We start from the raw sequence: 19,354 nt of genomic DNA, 5'->3' as shown, positions 1-19,354 counted from the left end.
ACATGAAATAAAATGCAGAGCTTCACATCTTTCTTCTATATTACAGTGATGTGACCGGGCAGTTGGGTACATTATCAGTGTAATTCTGAAAATCTGACCTGGAGGAAATATGGCATCATCCCATGTTACTGTAATCTTGTGATTATAAACTAATAAAGACATGACTCTTCCCATATTGAAGTCTACTGGAATTTTGCCATTGGCCTCGATACAGGGAGGATCAGGAACCTAATATAAAAATAATCAGATTGGAGTAATGCTGAGAAAACACTAGACTTTTCACCAAAACTATTTAATTTCATGGAATAATAGGACATTAAAAAAGGTGCATTAATTAGAAGCTGCTGTACAAAAGGCTTGGACACTACTTTTAAAACTCATTTAGAAAGATGCCTTTTCTTTTCCCTTTATCCTCCTCAGACACTTGTAACTTTCATTCATTTTTACAGTGATATCTATAGAGGGCAGTAAACAAAATCAATAGGACCTTATGATTGACCCTATCCCCTTTTTTCCTGGTTTCTGGCTTTATCAGAAAAAGCACATGGGAATGCAAATGATTGGTTTATTCCCTTTCCCAGCCAAAACAAAACAGTTTCTTTGTTTCCAAATTAAGTGGAATGGCCGCTGGCTTCCCATTTAGAACTGGAAATTTAATATATTTTTCTATTCTTGGGAGTGAAGTTCCTTTCAATTGCCAGACACCAGGCATTGTTGCTACAATTAGCCTGCATATGGTTCTGTATCCTCAGGACATGATGGCTTTTTGTGTGCTTGACTTCACTACACCTATTCAATATTAAATGCACAGTTTTCCTTCATGCACATCCAGCTGGTATGGTTTTGATTGCGCTAACTCATCAGCAGCAAGCAGTGAACTGCCTGGGATTCTATCCAAGGGCAGCCTGTGCTCCCTATGATGAATGATCTGCCCTTTCTTGCTTGTCATATGTCACGCAGATTTATTCTACAGTGCTAGCGCATGCAGCGAGAGCACTTGTTCTGCTCAAAACTCATTTGCAAAATAGAAAGCCTTGTTTTCAGAATAATTCCATACATATTATCTTTACATTGTGTTTTGATGGATAGAAAAGCACAGCTGATTTTCTGATAAAAAAAGTTTGTTTGCTTTTTTCTTCTAACATCTCAACCAGTGCAGCAGATTCAAGTGAAGGATAATGAACTGAAAGTGTTTTAAAAAAATATTACAGAAAAATGTACCAAGCTGCACTAACTGGCATCCTACAAAATACACAGGAGGTACACCTGAGCCATTGCCCACGTGAAATACTATTTGGTGTAAGGAAGGAATTGCCTTTTGACCTGCACAAAGCTGTTTTGGAACCTGTTCTTAGGCTGAACTATTAAAAGCCTGTGACAGGAATGTTTAATGTCCTCTACCTTACAATATAAACTATACTATATAAACTAATGATAAACAACATCACAAACAAAATGAAACGGGTCTTCGTCTCCCTTTTAAGCAATGCAGTGCTGGGAAAAAACATAAATGATGTTAACTCAACAACCAGGAAACAAAAGGGCTTTGAATTTTCTACATAACATGTAGGGATTGTACAAATATTCCCAACACCAGCTTTGCAGCATATTCCAGGCTTGACTTGAACAAATTACTCCTAAGACACAAGAAGGTAGCTTTGTAAACTGCGAGCAATTCCTAACTATGGTTCTCATTGTGACAATGATCCTAACAATGCAAATGGACTTTAATAACCAAATAAATTTACACAATCAATTAGTCAGCTATTACAGCGTGTAATTACTCCTACTACCCAGAAGCAGAATGACTAAGGTGCATACGTTAATGAATTACATGAACATGTCATCACTGCAGCTCGGGTTGAGGTGTTAAATCACTGTTGCATTATGAACCTAAACTGTCCACAGGAAACAGATTTCTCAGACATCTCCAAGCTGCCTCTTTTGGAAACACCAGGCCCTTTCAGCATATCAAGTTAGACACCCAAAAACCAATATCCATTTTTGAGAATATTTGCCCACAGATTTAGCTTTGCTACCAGTAATAGAGCTACAATCAAAGTGGAAAAATTGAAGATAAGTTCATTGAAATAAAATGGCTCATTAAAAAGTCTGCTCTGCCTGAGAATACCAATATAATATTCTCTAAAAGCAAATATATTTCTTAAAGGACACAGATTTTACTGAGACATGAAGACAACTTGAAAGTACTGCAAAATTTCAGGAAACACAGACTTCCAGATCTCACATATCCCTTAATAAAACCAAACTTTTGTTTGAAGAATATTATTCTGATGGTGAAAACAGGCTAATCCAAGCCAGGATCACCCACATGTGCTGGAGTAGTGGAAGCAATCATGGGAACGAAATTCTGAGCTGTGTGGAGTTTTGGAAATACCAGACTTGCATGGATTCCTCATGTGCATGGATGACCTGAATATCTATGCAGAGTCTCAAATGATGCATCACAGGACCTCTGCATTTATTCATAGAATCATAGAATCACCAGGTTGGAAGAGACCCACCGGAGCATCGAGTCCAACCATTCCTATCAAACACTAAACCATGCCCCTCAGCACCTCGTCCACCCGTGCCTTAAACACCTCCAGGGAAGGTGACTCAACCACCTCCCTGGGCAGCCTGTTCCAGTGCCCAATGACCCTTTCTGTGAAGAATTTTTTCCTAATGTCCAGCCTAAACCTCCCCTGGTGGAACTTGAGGCCATTCCCTCTTGTCCTGTCCCCTGTCACTTGGGAGAAGAGGCCAGCACCCTCCTCTCTACAACCTCCTTTCACGTAGTTGTAGAGAGCACTGAGGTCTCCCCTCAGCCTCCTCTTCTCCAGGCTAAACACCCCCAGCTCTCTCAGCCGTTCCTCATAAGGCCTGTTCTCCAGCCCCCTCACCAGCTTTGTTGCTCTTCTCTGGACTCGCTCCAGAGAAGAGCTCCATATTGTACCAACATGAAAATGTTCACAGGGATTTCCAGACACTCCATAGCCCGGTAAGAATCATTGCTTCAAGTCTGCATTGGATGTGCAAAAATCATCATTGAAAGCCTACCTGCACAAGATTTTCAAGTGAAAAAGCATCATGTGTGGAAAAAACTGGGATGTAATTTTATCTGACAGACTCACTAGCTTAAAGAGCTCCAAGCCAAATGCCAGAGTAATCAAAATTGAATCAGTGTCCTATGTGACATGATAAAAAGACTAAAACTCAAAGAGACTTATAGGGAAGGGAAGAAACTTGGTCAGTTAAGAGTGGCTGGTTAAGTATAATGTTAGGTAGAGTGAAAAATCACACTTTTTCTAGCTTTATCTTCTATGACTATAGCTGAGTTTTGATTGTAGCAGTGGTGACACTGTACAAAAGAAAGCAGCAATAGCAGCTGATTTCCCAGAACCCCTGCAAGTTCACAGCTCTAACAGTGAGAACAATCATCTCTTAACTTATGCATTGAATGGCTATGACTCAGGGAGTAAAGTTAAATGAATTTTTTAAGGAGTATAACTGTCCATCATTGAAAGAAGAAACAGTAGGCTGCCAAGAGCAATTTCTCTCCCTTATTTTGCCATTTCCCCAGCATTTAGCATTCCATGCATGGCAGACACGACCATAACCTTCGATTAACTACAGGCACTCTACATCCCCATGAGGCTTCTGATTCCTTGCCTTTGGGAGCAGTGGATTTTTATTGGATAGGCTGAATAGGAAATGACCTTAGATAACCTTATAAAAACATTTAAAAAGTCACTTCATTTAGTTGCTAATCTTTTGTCTGCAGTCCAAAAAAACGTTATTTCTAACCTCTTGAAAAACACAGATTTTCTTTTTTCCCCCCTAAAAATCAGTCATTGAGACTCCTGATGATACTCTGTTCTGGATCGTATTCTTTACCTCCCACGGATTCCTACTCATACTAATATTCTTCCAAGTTCCACGGTTCACACGATGTACAGGATTGTCCAGTTCACAACATACTCTTGTAGCAATCTTTAAGCCTTTTCTGAGTGCAGTTTGCCAAATCAGGGTGAAAACTGCCAGATTTTTTTAGAGGTGGGTGCCTAAAGGTAAAATGTTTGCCAAAGAATAAAACCATAAAAAACCTTTTTATTTTGAAAGTGCAAATTGAGAGGGAAAGAACATGAATTGTTCTTGCTTTGCAGTCTATTCTGACATTTAAGAAGGTTAAAACACTTCACAAGTAACATTCACTTCTGGACTTCATGCAGTGATTAATCTGAATTATGATACTCCTTTTCCAAATGCAAAATGCAAGCATACAAAACCCCTGATTCATAGGATGTCTTAGAAATGGGAACCTACTGCTGAGAAGCAGTCAAAGTATCAGACTGACTCCCTATCAACATGAATCAAGTCTGTCATTTAAAAGCACATGCCAAAGTTTTTTTTGTATCCAAGCTGCTACCTTTAACTTTCAAGTGCACACTGAAAAGGAAAATTCCAGTATGATTTCTCATATTCCCTTTAAATAGAAAATAATTCCAATTAGATCTGGATGGAAACAAGAGTTCCATTTCATGACTGGTTTCAAGACTCTTATATTTGGATTCTTTCCCAGAGAGCTCTTGGATAACAAGCTTCTTTTCACCCTTACCCCTCTTTCTCTCCCTTGGACATGTCTGCACCCTGAACTGTGGTACAGGGAAGATACTCAATATTGCAGAGAATGGAGCCAGCACATCTAGCCGGTTTGCCTCTCAATAAGGTCTAGGTGCAGAAAGGCTAACAAATTTAGGCATCTAGAACGACTAAACTTCATCCAGACCTGAGGTCTGACCAGTCAGCTAAAGTATCTATAACTCAAGATTCCCCGCAGTGCTTGTTTCTGTGCTGGTGCAAGGCCAAAGACCTACCAGTGTAACTTGTCTTTCCCTCCCCTCTCCATTCACTTTGGAATTGATTGCAAACTCCATTCTCCAGTTGTGAAACTTTCTGAATGAAATTTGAAAGTCAACTTTATTACTTCCATGAGTTTCAATGTCAAAGAAACAGCAACATTTTACATATAGTCCTGAATCAAAGAATTCCCGAAATTGTGGAACAGGTTTGGGAGCAAAGAGACAGGCATTGCACACACTTACCTATGTTAGAAGCTTATGTGCGTTTACAGATACTTTTGCTTGATAAACTTTTTTTTGGGGATTTGTGTTTTTCTTGCTCTTTGGTTTGTGTGTTTGTTTTTTTTATTCTTATGTAAAATAGAGATCAAGTTGTTATGCGTACCTGAAGCCTGAACCTCCATGATGTATTGGTGTAAATCTTGTCCTTGCTGGATGACTTCAAAGGTCATGTTGTTCATGGCCAACTTTCGCTCGGTGTGACGCTGCAAACGCTGCTCAGCCAGAGTGAGGTCTTCAGTATTGAAATCATTCATTTGTCTCAGCAGATCTTCATTCCAGGCATCTAATTCTGCTGTAACCTTCACAGGCAGAAGACAAAAACTACATTCAGTCAAGATGAATGAAAAAAATCTTATTCTCAAACTGTGTCTGGATCACAAAAATAATTCACACTTTGACTTCCATCCAGATACCACCCAACCACAGCCTTGGTACACTCTAGATCCCACCCAATTAATGGTCTTCCTTAACATTTCACTTAGGTGAGGATCCATAAAAAAATTATCAGCCCAACAAAAAATGTGACATCATCTTTTTCCCTTCTACATCCCAAAGAGGCACTGACAGAGTGAAAGACTCACCATATTCACATGGATGGTAGAGACAATGTTGCTGAATAAATTCAAATTTAAATGAAGAAGTAATGCTCATAGAATTGCAAAACAATTTGTAGCAGCTATGACCACATAATTCTAAAACGTCCTGAATGTTTCTAAAAACATCTTGCAACACACTGTACATTACGTATTACAGATGGAAATGTTATTTAGCCTATCTTCATGGACCAAAGTTACAAACTGCTTCCATTAAGTCCTGAAACATGGATAACTAGTACATTTTCAGAATTATTATTATTCCTATAATGTATTAGGAACAGTATTTACCCACTATTCATGGAAAGCACATCATAAGACTAAATATTTCACTACAAATTTGTGAGTTAACCCCCACAGCACTGAATGCAGTTGTACGAGTCCTATTCTGTGCTTTCAGGGAATTATTTTCAGGTCTTTTATAAGGGTCTTTCTGTTGTCTTCAGGCCATGCATAACTTTTTTCTCCTGTGGATCTGAAAGCCTTTACACTAGAGAATGACTATGAATAATTCACTGTTGCAGATGGGGAAAGCACAGCAAAGAAACGTCATACTCCAGGGCTAGTTGAATCACCAGTAGAGCCATGAATGGTACCTGGCTCTGAACAAAGACCTATATAAGCTGCCAATAACTCATGGGAAGATGCAAAATCTGCTCCTGCTGTCTTTGTTTCCTGGTTATAAGATGCAGTCTGATTATTTTAGCAGCCCATTTACTGTATCTTCTGTACTTTACATTTTAGCCAACAAGTAGTCAACCAGTATCAAAGTCCTTCCCTGTTTTTTCATCTTCAGCTAAAGCAAGATCAAACCTCTGCCTAAACAACACAGTCTCACCTCAGCTGAGGTTCTGCTATTACAGACGTCAAAGAGAGAACATGCTAGTGACGAAGAATGAGGAAGGGTGGACAAAGGGAATGGGAATTAAATCGCGAATATAGGCCAGCAGAATATGATTTTTTTTTTGCAGAATATGATTTTTTTAAGTATTTAAAAATTATTAAATAAATGCCTTAATTCTGGTTCACAGATTCAGAAGGGCAAAAGCTAGGTATCTGAATTCCTTCTTGTGCATGTTATGTAGCGGAAAGTTCTCCATTTCTCACTATAGGTGCTCTTCATTGCGTGTGTGCAGCGTGATGCCCAACTTCCTAAGTAGCCAAGATTCAAAATTTCCTATTCAGTTTCCTTTCCAGAAAGCACACATTATATCTGACACAGACAGAGGAAGGCAGACCAAATGGACTATCTCTCAGCCCTTCTCACATTAGCATGGATGGGAGTACACTATTTTGTGTTACAAGGGAAAATATAAGCAGTTTTTAGGCTCTTTTTTGAGAGAAGCAGATCTACTCAACCAAGAACCTGGGACTTCAGCTGGAGGGTGAAAGACAGAGCACGAACATCCTGAGGGGCTTCTATTTTTCTTCAGCTAGTTTCACTGCCTATTCCACTCAATTACCTTTAAATAATAGCCATCTCTACAGTCTCTTTGGCCCTATTCCTGATTCCAGCAGCCTCCAATTCATTCACGTCATAGTTGGAGTTCCTGTACTGTAGAGATTTATTGCCAGATTTAATACTTATGGAGAAATGGTCAAACTAGATGCTGGAGAAGGCTTTTACTAGATGTATTTACACCTAGAGACAGATCACTAGCTAACAGTAATCAGAACTGAGGTGTTTTTGACCTTGTTTCAAACTACAAACAATGGAATGAATTTAAGGTAAACTCAGGCTCCTACAGTCATGACAACACCACTTGAAGTTCAATGCAGAGCCCTTTCTACTCTTTCTTATGGAAAGGCACATGATATAAGTGAATCAGAAGAATTTTATTTTTTATGAGCTCTTAAAAATATTGCCTGTTTGAATTCATGTCACTGATTGTCAGGTTGTTAAAACATAATTACTTGAAATTTTGCAAGGATTCACAAATTGCTTCCCAATTTTCTGTGAATATTTCTATGCACGTACACTCAGGAAGATGTCTAAAAGCATTTTTAAGTGACAGTAGTAGAAAAGATTAAAACAATCAAAGGATGTGTTGTGTGAGTTTGCTCTGACAGCCATGATGTTACAATTGGGGGATTCTGAACAAACAAATCCCTCCATCCCATTTTTGTCTACAGACATGAATCCCAGGAGAGGAAAATGAAAGTCTTTCAGAGGGTTGAACTATCAGGGGAGCTGATGATGGACATAGGAAGGAATCAACAAATGTTTCTACAAGTATGCCAAGATCCAGTACTCCTACAGAACTGCCAAGGTAAACCTCTCTGCTGCAGTGCTGTTTCTCTTAGCAACTTTTCCACTTGGCTGTGGAAGGGGCACCAAGCAGCATTGCTTTTATCATAAATCTACAATAATTTCCACTCAAACACAGGGAAATGGCTGTTCCTGTCTGTACTGCTTTTTCCAGTCAGACATGTATAACAGGGCTTGTTAGCCCAGTGCCACCTCTGCCAGGTCCAGGAGCAGCCACTGATGAAGGGGAGAAAGAAGGAAGGAGGAAAGCTGTCTCTGGGGACTAATGAAGGAGGGACAATCATCCCATGTGCTGGTTTAGGGGAAGAGAAGAAAGAGTCAGGCACAGTGGGAAGTGGATCATCATCAAATTTCTCAGGCTAAGTGAGTACAGGAAGGTTGGGTACATCGCTCTGGGTAACTGAGACAAACAGATGGCTAGAAGGGACTCTAAAGCACACGAAGGCAAAGAAGCAATAGCAGAGCTACAATAACAACCCAGGTTTCCTGAATCCCAATCTGGTGCCCTATCCCAGAGACCATGCTGCTTTGCATATCTCATTAAGGCATTTCCTTTTCTGTCTGTACAGCCAATGCCTCAAAATCCCAGCATTTTCTGCACTTCAAACTGGACCATTTGGAAATGGTCCAAGAGTCTTGATTTGAGTTCCCAACTCAAATGTATAGGGTACAGGGAAAATTATTTATTTTCCTCAGGAAGAACCTGTAATTAGGCAGCTCTGATATATATTTTTCAACTCTAAAAAAGGACTTTGGATGCTTTCAAAGACCGCTCAGGCATTGACATATGTGGTGAAACATGGACTGCATCAGACAAGCGTTCTACCTCCTAAGCTGTGGTAACAGCCAATTGCACCAGGCCTGCATCAGAATATGTCTCATAAATGAGTCTCACTTGACTGTGAACCTGTTTAATTCCTGCTTGACCCAGAAGAATGGCTGATTAGAGGTTACTTTGCTCATCTGCTAGACTTTTAAGGAAGAGCTGACTGCACTTATACTTATTCACTTTATTTCCCAGTGCTTCTGATTCTACACAGACCATAGCATCCCTCACATATCCTGAGAGAAAAGAAACCCTGCTGCAAGAGAAGCCCTGAGCTCTTCTCTGTTCTGCAGTGGCATGAGTAAGAAATTGTACTAAAGCAGAAGGGTTGTGAGAGCAGCAGCAGCAGCGCACAGGTCTGCATTAGCAAAAGCAGTAGATGTATCCCCAGGTGACCACACTGTTCCAAGGAAAGTTACACAGAAGCCTCACTGTCAGTCACACTCCAGCTGAATCCTTGGAGGGAGACATGCTCCTTACTTGCAGGTCATATAAGGTTGGTAGCCAAGAAACAGGCCCCTATTTCTAAACGAAACACCTGGTGTTCAAGCAACACCAGGGTACTGCTGAGAGAAAGACACAACAAAGCAATTGAGCCTAAAAAGCACATTTCTTCATTCTTCACCTGAAACAGATGCTCCTGGTGCCATAATAACAGGAAAGGAACTAATAGTGATAGTGAACCCAATCTAGTATTAAATGAGATATTGGATATATCGGAGATATCCTTATCAAAGCAGTGGAGGCGGCACAAGAGTTGACTTCAGCACTTGAACAAATAATAGGTTTGTGGTGAGCTCCATGTCACTATCAACAAGGCTATAATAGGTCTATAGTCTATGTTAGCCAGGTCTGGTTTTCATGCAGACGCAGTGACCACAGTCTAGACCACATACTCTTTAGGAAGGAATCCCCCCAAAGAAGCAACTTAATATATTCAAACTGCCACTACTGCAAAACTGCTGCGTTTGCTGCTTCCTCGATTTATCATGTTGCAACACCAGCAGATAACATGAATGAGGGGAGAAAGACTTGTTCACCTTCAGTCCTGGAGAAAGAGGAGAGGCATAGAGAAGAAGTAAGCAGGTGAAAAATAATAGCACTAATAGCAACTGCAGTAGTGTTCCAGCCATCTCATGCCTATATTGCAGCCTGCTGCAGCAGCTGCTGTGCAGGCAATTGTACACCTGCAATAATTTCGTATCTAAATCCTAAGTATCTTATTTTTGCTGCTGCTGAGATTTTCTACAAATTCGTGCTGCTGAGCCTTGAATGCTGCTTGCTTGGCCTTAATTCAGTCTTTGACACCTGAAGTCATCTTGTTTAATGCCAACCAGAAAGTTTTGTTTGCCAGTTGAAGGAGGTAGAGAGAGGGAATTAAGAAGTAAGCAAAAGAAAATGAATGTTATGGCAAATGAATCATATAGGACCTGATATTTTGAAGTATGGGATGAGGAAGGGCATATGAGGAGGAGGGAAAGAAAGTTTTATCCTGGGAGCAGAAGCTATCAACACAAATGGAGTGGGCTCATGTGAGAGATCTGAAAAGGAGTAAAGATGCTTGGGAAGAACAAGAAAACGTAGGAGGCAGGCTGCAAGAGAAATGATGGTGCAAGTAGGAAGAGAAGCAAAGGTGAAAAGAGTGGGTAGAGCATGGGGTTGAGGCAGGACTGGAAAAACAGTCACACAGGCATAGGGAAGATCTATACAGAGCTCACAATCAAGAAAAAGGTATATCTACTTCACTTCAAGAAAACAAAAGGTGGCAGCCATAGAGCTGGGACGAACAGAGGGTGAGGATGGATGAGCTGAGTGGTCAGATGTGATCCACAAGGGAAAAAAGAAAAAGTAATTCTGACTCCTGGGGGCTGGAGGATTGACTGTGAGTGCAGAAAGGAGTTATAATGGAGTAGGAGAGATAGATCTCTAAGGCACGTACTAGAGATCAGGCACCGGGGATGCCAGGGGCAACAGCACTTGGCTCTGCTTTAGCGTTCAGAGCAGCTTAGAAGAGCAGAGGACTGGATGTGACAGTATAAGGGGATCCACAAGCAGACTGATACTGAAGGTCTGTGGTAGAAGTAATGGTGGTAGGGAAGGGTGAATGTAACTGTCACTTCTACAGACCATGTAAGCAGAAAATTTGCTGCTCTTCCTTCTCAGGCCTCGGTTTGGTACTGTATGACAATACTGTACGACAATACTGTCACCCATTTTTTTGACAACAGACAGAGATGCCACACTGGCTTAGTGGGGACCTGAGCCACTGAAGTGTGAAAAGGCTGTCACAGTGATGAACTGCTCTGGTGCTTTTAGCTCCCGAATCCAAAAAATATCAAGAGAAACAATAAAATTCAGCTCTAAAAGACAGGGTGCCCAGGACAGCTCAGTGCTTGCCTTTCCTTAAAATGAAGTGATGCGCAGTTTGAAAACTAGGTACACACAGAAAAAAAACCCCCAAAGCTCACAAAGCATGAGACATTATAGGATTTCAACTTACAAATAGGAGAGGCTGAAAGTTTTCTTACCACTCCCTTTCTTTCAAATGTATCTCAATACCTCTATAACTCTTATTTCTAATAAAGAAGCTCACATCTAAGTGTTGTCTATAAGTCAGTGAGGGGCTATAAAACACGTCGTACTTTCACACAGGCAGCTAATTCACTTGAAAGATTCTGCTAACATTATAAACCTGGAATAGGAAACTCAAGTGAGTTGTAAATAACATTGAAGTAAACTACTGTGAAAGTTGGCTCCTGTTACCTTCCGAAGTCATGCTCAGGGATGGATGTGAACAGCCAGAAGAGCCAGCAAGTGAAATCAAGACTGAAAAAAAATTAATTAGCAGGTGAAATGGAGCCAAAGAGATTGAACAGGGGAAAATTACATACCCAGCAGGTGAAGATTTAGTGAAAGCTTTTTGAAAGATAACAGCAAGCACGAAAAATGAAATTTATGTTGTGAAGTGGGAACCCTTATAATCCCTTCCAGGATTACGTCTTGGCCTAGGAAACACATTGCTCTAAGACTATAGCACATAGGCTCTGACTAGCATTGCACAGATCCCTTTGTGCTATGGGAAACAAAACAGCACATGCAAGGGAAGGAGCTGGGCAGCTCTGGGAAAGGGAGAGGGAAATTTCTTTGGAGGTAACTGACAACCGTTGCCAGACAAATATTGGCTGAAATCATTGCTGTTCTCAGTCACAGAGTTTTATAGAGGCCTACAGGTGAATTAGATTTTCCTCTGTACAACATCTAAAGAAAAAAATATACAGAAAGACTCTGGATAGCAGTAATTATGTCAGGGGTTGCAACTCAGTGCATTTTGCCATTTGTTTGTAACGCATTTACTTAGCTGTATATTAGCATTCATTCATATAATGAATAACAAGGCTTTAAATGCCTATTTATGAAGCAAAGGATAAAATATACTTGACAGATTTTACTGAGGATATAATTCTAGAATAAGATTGTGCTTCATATGTATAATGTGCTCAGTGTGGAGCCAGTACTGCCACTAATGTCAGCTAGAGATCGTCCCTTGAGTCTTACGTCCTATTTCCTTGCAGTGGATCAGCTACCACATTCACATTGCATGAAATCTCCCGAGTTACTTGGTTGGCTGCACGAATTCAATTAAAGCCTGTATCATATAGAAAGACCAACCGTACAATCCTAGTGATCCCATCTTGTCTTGAAATGAGCAATGACTTGGTAAAGGAATAAAACATTTCAGGCACCAAAGTTAGACATGTTTCCTAAATAAAAAATGGCTTCTCGTTTTATGGTTTTAAAACCTAAGGCAGAAGAGCCTCCCATAGGGATAGCTAGATGCTCTAATGTTTCTCTGTTTCCAGGTGTTGTCATAGTTTGGATTTCATAATTTACCCCAAGAACCCAGAGTGTAAATATCAGTCAATAGAATAAGATTAAGTCAAGAAAGAACAGGCAGCACATGCTATGTGCCTCTGGGTTCATATTGACATTTGTATCTGCCAAGCCTGCCACGACCCAAGCACAACACAAAAGCTTTTTTTGTAGCTTAGAAGTCCTTAGAAGTCCTAAGTGAATGCAGCTGGTCTTCCCTGCCAAAGGAATAGGCAGGTGGCTTCTCCTTACATAAAATTCTTTTCCTGAAGACAAAATGTAACAATACTTGGCAGATTTCACTGAGCTACAAGAAAAGGTCCAACAATGCCTAAGTAGATGGAAGTAAGTGTTGCTTGTGCAGTAGTCGTTAATTCTGAAGTTTGTCTGGACTCCAAACCTCTGCCAAGAAGAGAAGGTTATAGAAAAACTCAAAAAGCAGGAGGGCTACAAAGCAGATGGGTGCAGTACAAGTTTAGGGAGGAATGCCAAAGGAAAGGGTTATATGATCTATGGCATTGATTTCAGTACCTAGGGAGAACAGTGAAAGCAGGAGTGTTTCTGAAGAAGAAAAGACAGTCAGACACTCTCTAAATAAAACCAAAGGCAAATCACTTCATCACTATTTTTGAGTTTGAAAAATTCCTAACACTTTGAGTCTGCATTATTAACTAGAAAGGAGAGAGAGAGAGGGTAGAAGGGAAAATTAACAGAATCAAAAGTGTTTGATACTAAAATTGGTTGAAAAGAGACAACAAGAGATGTAACTCTTCTCTGTGCTCTAGTGCACAGCCTTCCCTAAAGCTGTTGGAAGCAGGAGGGCTCCCACAGTCGCATCCCTCTGGCTTCCAGTAGAAAGATGAAAGTTTTCCTTTTCCCCAGAGCTTTCAGGGAAGGGTCCTCATCATAACCGACTCCCTGGAGCACAAGAACCTGAGAAGCAAAGGTAAGAACACAGCCCCAAGAGGCAAAAATGAGAAACTCAGTACCTGACAAGACATAAGCAGCACAGAGGATAAAGGTGTTTAAGTTTGGAAGGTGAAGGGCCTGCTTTCTGCAGCTGGTTTGAGAGAAGGTGACAGATTAACAAGGCTGCAGCAGGTAGAGAGAGTTTCTTGGGGATCTGTTCAATACGGCCCTGCTCTTTGGACAGATGGCAGGGGGCTTATTTGTACTAGAAAAGGAGAAATTCATTTGACAATCATACTGGTACATATTATTTTGCTATTCTTAATCTATGCAGGATCTAGGTTATTAAGGAAAATTAAAACCTAAATACATTTCCAGTCATAGCCCAATCTACTTGCCTTTAGTAAAACAAACACTTAATTTCCCGTTTTAAAGGTTGTCATCTTTTTCCCTTGATAGCTTGGAATAGTCAACCATCAGAAATACAACACACTTTTTAATTATGGTGATGGAAAAAAAATCTTTTTTGCTTCTCAAAAGCTGCGTGAGATAATTCTGTTAATTTTGATAAGTTTCCTACTGACTTAAAACTTTATTACATGGCTGAGGCAATCTACTTTCTAAGGATTGTTATTGTGTCTACTTGAGCCAATTCAGCTGTTGTTTGAAAGGCATGGCACACGTGTCATTTAGTATTTTATTTCATATTACCTTTCTTTTTATTATTCATCAAACTGTTTATCCTGTTTAAGCACTAAATGTACTTGTAAAATTTTATATATTGACCGGATGCATCTTTCATTGTGTGTTCAGTTCTACATTTAATGTCATAATTATGGTAAAACAAAAAATAATTTTCAGAAAGAGGAATCTTTCTAAACAAAATCATCTCCCCATAGACTCCCTATGAAATATATTCTCAGATTTCCTTGTAATGTTAATCTTGCAGAGGGAATTCAGATATACTTATGATAAAAAAATAGCAAATCTATAGTGACAACTAAGAGGTAATTTTCTTTAAAATTCTTTCTAGCTAATCTGGTTTTAGAAGATTCTGAAGCACATTTCCAATGTGAAATATCTTAATGTATCACAGCCACTCCAAACATGTCTGTGAATTCACAGAGGTAGGAATGATGCAGAAAAAAACCCAGAGGGATCCGCATAGTATTCCCATCTCTGGCACCACAAACGGAGGAGACAAAGACAAGTCACATCATCACCTCATGCCTCAATTGCCCCATAAGTAAAGTAATTGATGCTGATAATGGCCTTTGAGATCTTTGGAAGACTATGTACAAAGAAAAAGAATATGAAAACAGTGGGGTTTTAATTTTTATTTTTTTTTTTAGATCTTTACTTAAGTCAGCATAATCCTAGGTTCAGACTTAGAATTTGCAGTAAAACAGGCTAAGATCTTACTGAGTGACTCACATGGGCCCAGCACAGGCTGCCTACAGACACATTTGTGTATTCTAGACATGCATACTGTTTTTCTTTCCCCCTGCTTTCATTTTTGAAAACACAGGTGCCGTTTTTAGGCATGTACAAGTAAATGCATTCACAGCTCATTTATATCTTTAGATTAAAGGTCTCACTTATTCAACGTTTGCTACACCATTGTATCAGAATATGGTCTATTTAAGTATCGAAGATATTACAGATACTGCAGGCTCCTGAGTTCTGAACATAGAATTCTTAAGCCAAATCATGTTATCTGACATGAAATGCATAACTTAATACTTATACACACATACTCATACAGAATACTGTCTCTCATTATCAAAGAGGCTGTATATAACTGGTAAGTAAATGAAACTACTCTAATTTACACAAATAACAAACACTGTAGAACAGACTTCATTACAATACTTAACTATGCAGTCACAGGAAAGCTTATATACTCTTCAGTGTTTTCTGTTGTCTGGCATCCTATTATGGATCAAGACACCTAAACCCCTCTGCTTCCAGCCTCTTATTCAATTATATTTCATCAAATCATGTCTTAAAACAAACACTTACAAAGTATAACACAGCATTCTAAGACTCCCATTAATTACCAGCACCCACCTTGAGATTACCTGCAGATTTACAAACAATACCTTCAGGAATATATCATCATAAAACACTTAAAACTGAACAAGGAGCAGTGGGATACAATAGGAGAAAGACACCTCAGAAGAGACATATGCACTGACACGTGGCTTTGATGGATTTTGTGTGCAAGTTAATTCATATTTTGTTCTTTTTGAATCCTGTTCTATCAGAATTACAGCAATTAATAAGATTTGCTAGAGTCTCTTTAAAGCTTCTGTGTCCAAAAATACCTCCATTACTTATGTTTTGATGAGTTTTCCATCCAGTGCTTTCGATTTCAAAACAGAAGTACAAAACAGAAGGACCTTCTTTTTGCGTGAGGACATAAAAATATACCTTAACTTTCCCCTCTTTTTTTTTTTTTAATTTCCTTTTAAAATAAATCCACTGTGATGCTTAAAAACCTGTATTTAAAATATCCTTGCCTTTCAAGCATAATATGTTTTTTCCACTCAGTAGTTTAATGCCAGGCATGTAACTGTTTGTATGCCTCCATGTTTGTATCTGAAGAGACAAACCTCACTAATAACTAGCACAGAACTTTCAAATCCCTGAGTGAGTAGTGTCAATGAAGAGTTATAGCAGGGGCATCTTTTAAGCTTCTCTGCAAAGCAGTCAGATTCTCAGCATAGGCAGTTAAGTAGACATGAATCTATTTCAGTGCATCCTAATAGTATATCCTAAAACATACAGCTTTAACATGCTGAATTCGAAACATAGTTGTAACTCTTTCTTCCTCACTGGACAGCTGAGCACAATCAAACAGCTCCTAGTGTGTCCTAACAGAGTATATTTATATATATTCCCTGTCCCACAGCATTACCTTTCTCAATTCATGCAGCCAGTTCTTACCTCGATAGTGTACTGTTCAAAAATCCGAAGCTGAAGGAAAATGTCTAGCTTAATCTTCCTCTCATGGAAGAGCTCTTCCATCTGTACCTGGGCCTCGTCGAGCTGCTGAAGGACAGACTCAATGTGGCTGATGGAACTGTTGTGTGGAGTCTTATTGTTGGAAACAGCGGAGTCCCTGTAGTGAGGCAGAGAGCATTGTTAAAGCTGCTCTTTAAGGCAGGCAAAAGAGCAAGAACTACACATTTGTGATTCCACGTGCTGTTGAGAAGCAAACCCAAGCACAAAGGGCTGAGGCAAGGTGTATGCAACACTCATCTCATCTGCTTACTGAAATCCTGCATCTCTTGAGCGTGGCACAAAGTTTGAATAAGGGATCATCCTTTCTCGTGTCATGACACAGTGACCTTATACACTGAGGCAGAGGTGCGAGGGGTGGTGTAAGTGGGGGAAGAATGACACATCAGTCTCAACGGCTTTCTTGAGGACACTGGCTGGCACTCCCTTTAATCCTACAGTGACCTGATCCAGCCTACACTCACACCAAGCCTGGAGATACTATTTAGCCACCTGGACCTCTAAAAGTTCATTGTGTGCATGTGCTTTATTACTTACAGACTAATTGAATCAGAATTACCAGCATTTTAGACTAAAAGGTAGGGATGCCTTGATTTCCTCTGGATTATGTAGTACATCAATACATGCAGAATACAGTGCAAAAAAGCCTCAATTGAAGGAAAACCTTTCACACACTCTAAAACAGACTTTGACTTGTCATTTTACTGGAGTAAGCAAAATGAGACATACCTGTGGCAGGTCAGACACTGCTTCTGCTGCAGCAGAAGGGAGCTAACCCTTAAACTGCTCAGCTAGGGCCAAGGGGGAGTTTGCTGTACCTGAAATAAGTCCTAGCATGGACGCGAGTCCTGACAGTTTCTTTTCTGTTTATGCTCTCACATATATTAATAGGCTCACCTACAGTCTGTTACTGTATATTTTTCAGTAAGTGTTTTATGGATAAAACATGAAGAACTAAAATTTATCCTCAAATGTGCTATAGAAGGTCCCCAACTTTAACAAGAGCCAGAAAGGAAACTCTGAAGCCACAATTCAATCTTGGCTTTGGTACTTCGTCTAAAACAAGATTTACATGCAATGATTGTCCATCCCACTCAAAGGCAAGGGACAGCAGCTGCATTATTTGGCATATTGAAAACAAGCCAACTGAAAACCCTGTCAAATAAGCTGTTGGAAAGGCCTGTGCACTGGTAGGATTACAGGATGAAGTGGGTAAGCCAGCATGTCTTACCATCAGTATTTCCTATTAATCTCCAGTTCTGCCTTGGAGAAGGCATGAGGGATAATTAAAAATTCAACAGCACAACCTGGACCATAAACTCCCCTAGTGCATCAAACTGGCTGACAAAATTGGAAGACAAGTCAAATATCAGGTAGTGTTGCCAGGTGACTGCATTGTCTCCCAGGGCCCAAAAGTGGCTGGGAGCCATTCTTCTGGCCAGCTAACCTGGGCTGCTGAGTAGACATGCCCATGAAGTCTCCTCACTGTGCAAGAGTGCTAGTGTGTTGGAGAGCAGGTCTTACGAGGAGCGGCTGAGAGAGCTGGGGTTGTTTAGCCTGGAGAAGAGGAGGCTGAGGGGAGACCTCAGTGCTCTCTACAACTACCTGAAAGGAGGTTGTGGAGAGGAGGGTGCTGGCCTCTTCTCCCAAGTGACAGGGGACAGGACAAGAGGGAATGGCCTCAAGCTCCACCAGGGGAGGTTCAGGCTGGACATTAGGAAAAAATTCTTCACAGAAAGGGTCATTGGGCAGTGGCAGAGGCTGCCCAGGGAGGTGGTTGATTCACCTTCCCTGGAGGTGTTTAAGGCATGGGTGGACGAGGTGCTGAGGGACATGGTTTAGTGTTTGATAGGAATGGTTGGACTCGATGATCCAGTGGGTCTCTTCCAACCTGGTTATTCTGTGATTCTGTGTTCCTAATTTTTAGGCTTTTAGTCCCCTTTTCTGGGTTGAATTTTCTCTCCACAAACGTCTAGCAAAGCATTCATAGTTTTCTGCAGAACTTGATTGAAATGCTTGTCCTTCGTTCTTTGCAAATTATCTTCATGTATGGTCAGATCAAAACAATGTATAGTCAACTTAAATGTTAATTGGACAGTGTCAGGGAGAGTAAATGAGGGAGGGAAGAAAGCACAACCTTTTAAAGATGCCTTAAAAAGAAACTAGGCATTGATAAACAGAGTTACTTCAGGTAAGTTTGAAACACACCTCTGGGGTTCAAAGGCAACGAAACACAAGTGTTATTCCGTTTCATGTCTTGAAGGAACAGAACAAACATTTGCCTGGACAATGGAAACCTAGGACTAATACTAAAAATACAGAATATTTTTAAAAGCGTAGTAGTTCGCTCTTGGGATGCGTTTAATTTCTTTTTCCTTCAATACTTTGCATTTGGTACACTGAACTTTACATGCTCCACCATTATTCTGAGGCAAATACTACCAACTTCCCTTGCTTATAAGGGAGTATTATAGCAGTATTACTCTCTCCAGGTGATTTAGTTTCTGCTTCATTCTGTCAGTCTTGTGTTTGCACTGTCTTCATGACCACAAGTTGCCTCTCTGCCTCCACATTAGAACTGTACAGAAGAAGGATGGACAAAGATAAGGTGAGATTTTGAAACTACAGCTGAATCTTAGGCCATCTTCAATCAAGTTCCATTTCCTTCAGTCAGCACCTGCCTTCTACAAAAGTACATGAAATATGTCTTCATTCAAAT

General features: G+C 40.1%; 1 protein-coding gene across 13 annotated transcripts in view; it reads right to left on the bottom strand.

Moving 5' to 3' along the window:
- Positions 1-19,354, bottom strand: part of KALRN (kalirin RhoGEF kinase) — a 514,381-nt gene that overhangs the window by 180,737 nt on the left and 314,290 nt on the right. For 12 of the 13 annotated variants that reach the window (XM_069861465.1, XM_069861454.1, XM_069861453.1 and 9 more), the window contains 2 exons: positions 16,561-16,735; positions 5,248-5,443 (listed from right to left, as the gene is read on the bottom strand). The exons of the other annotated variant lie outside the window; for it this stretch is intronic. In XM_069861465.1, the coding sequence (XP_069717566.1) occupies positions 5,248-5,443; positions 16,561-16,735 (371 nt within the window). The remainder of the gene's footprint in view (positions 1-5,247; positions 5,444-16,560; positions 16,736-19,354) is intronic. 13 annotated transcript variants of the gene reach the window in all.

The sequence above is a fragment of the Phaenicophaeus curvirostris genome, chromosome 7, assembly GCF_032191515.1.
Source record: "Phaenicophaeus curvirostris isolate KB17595 chromosome 7, BPBGC_Pcur_1.0, whole genome shotgun sequence".
NCBI lineage: Eukaryota > Metazoa > Chordata > Aves > Cuculiformes > Cuculidae > Phaenicophaeus > Phaenicophaeus curvirostris.
This window is presented reverse-complemented; position numbering and strand designations above follow the sequence as displayed.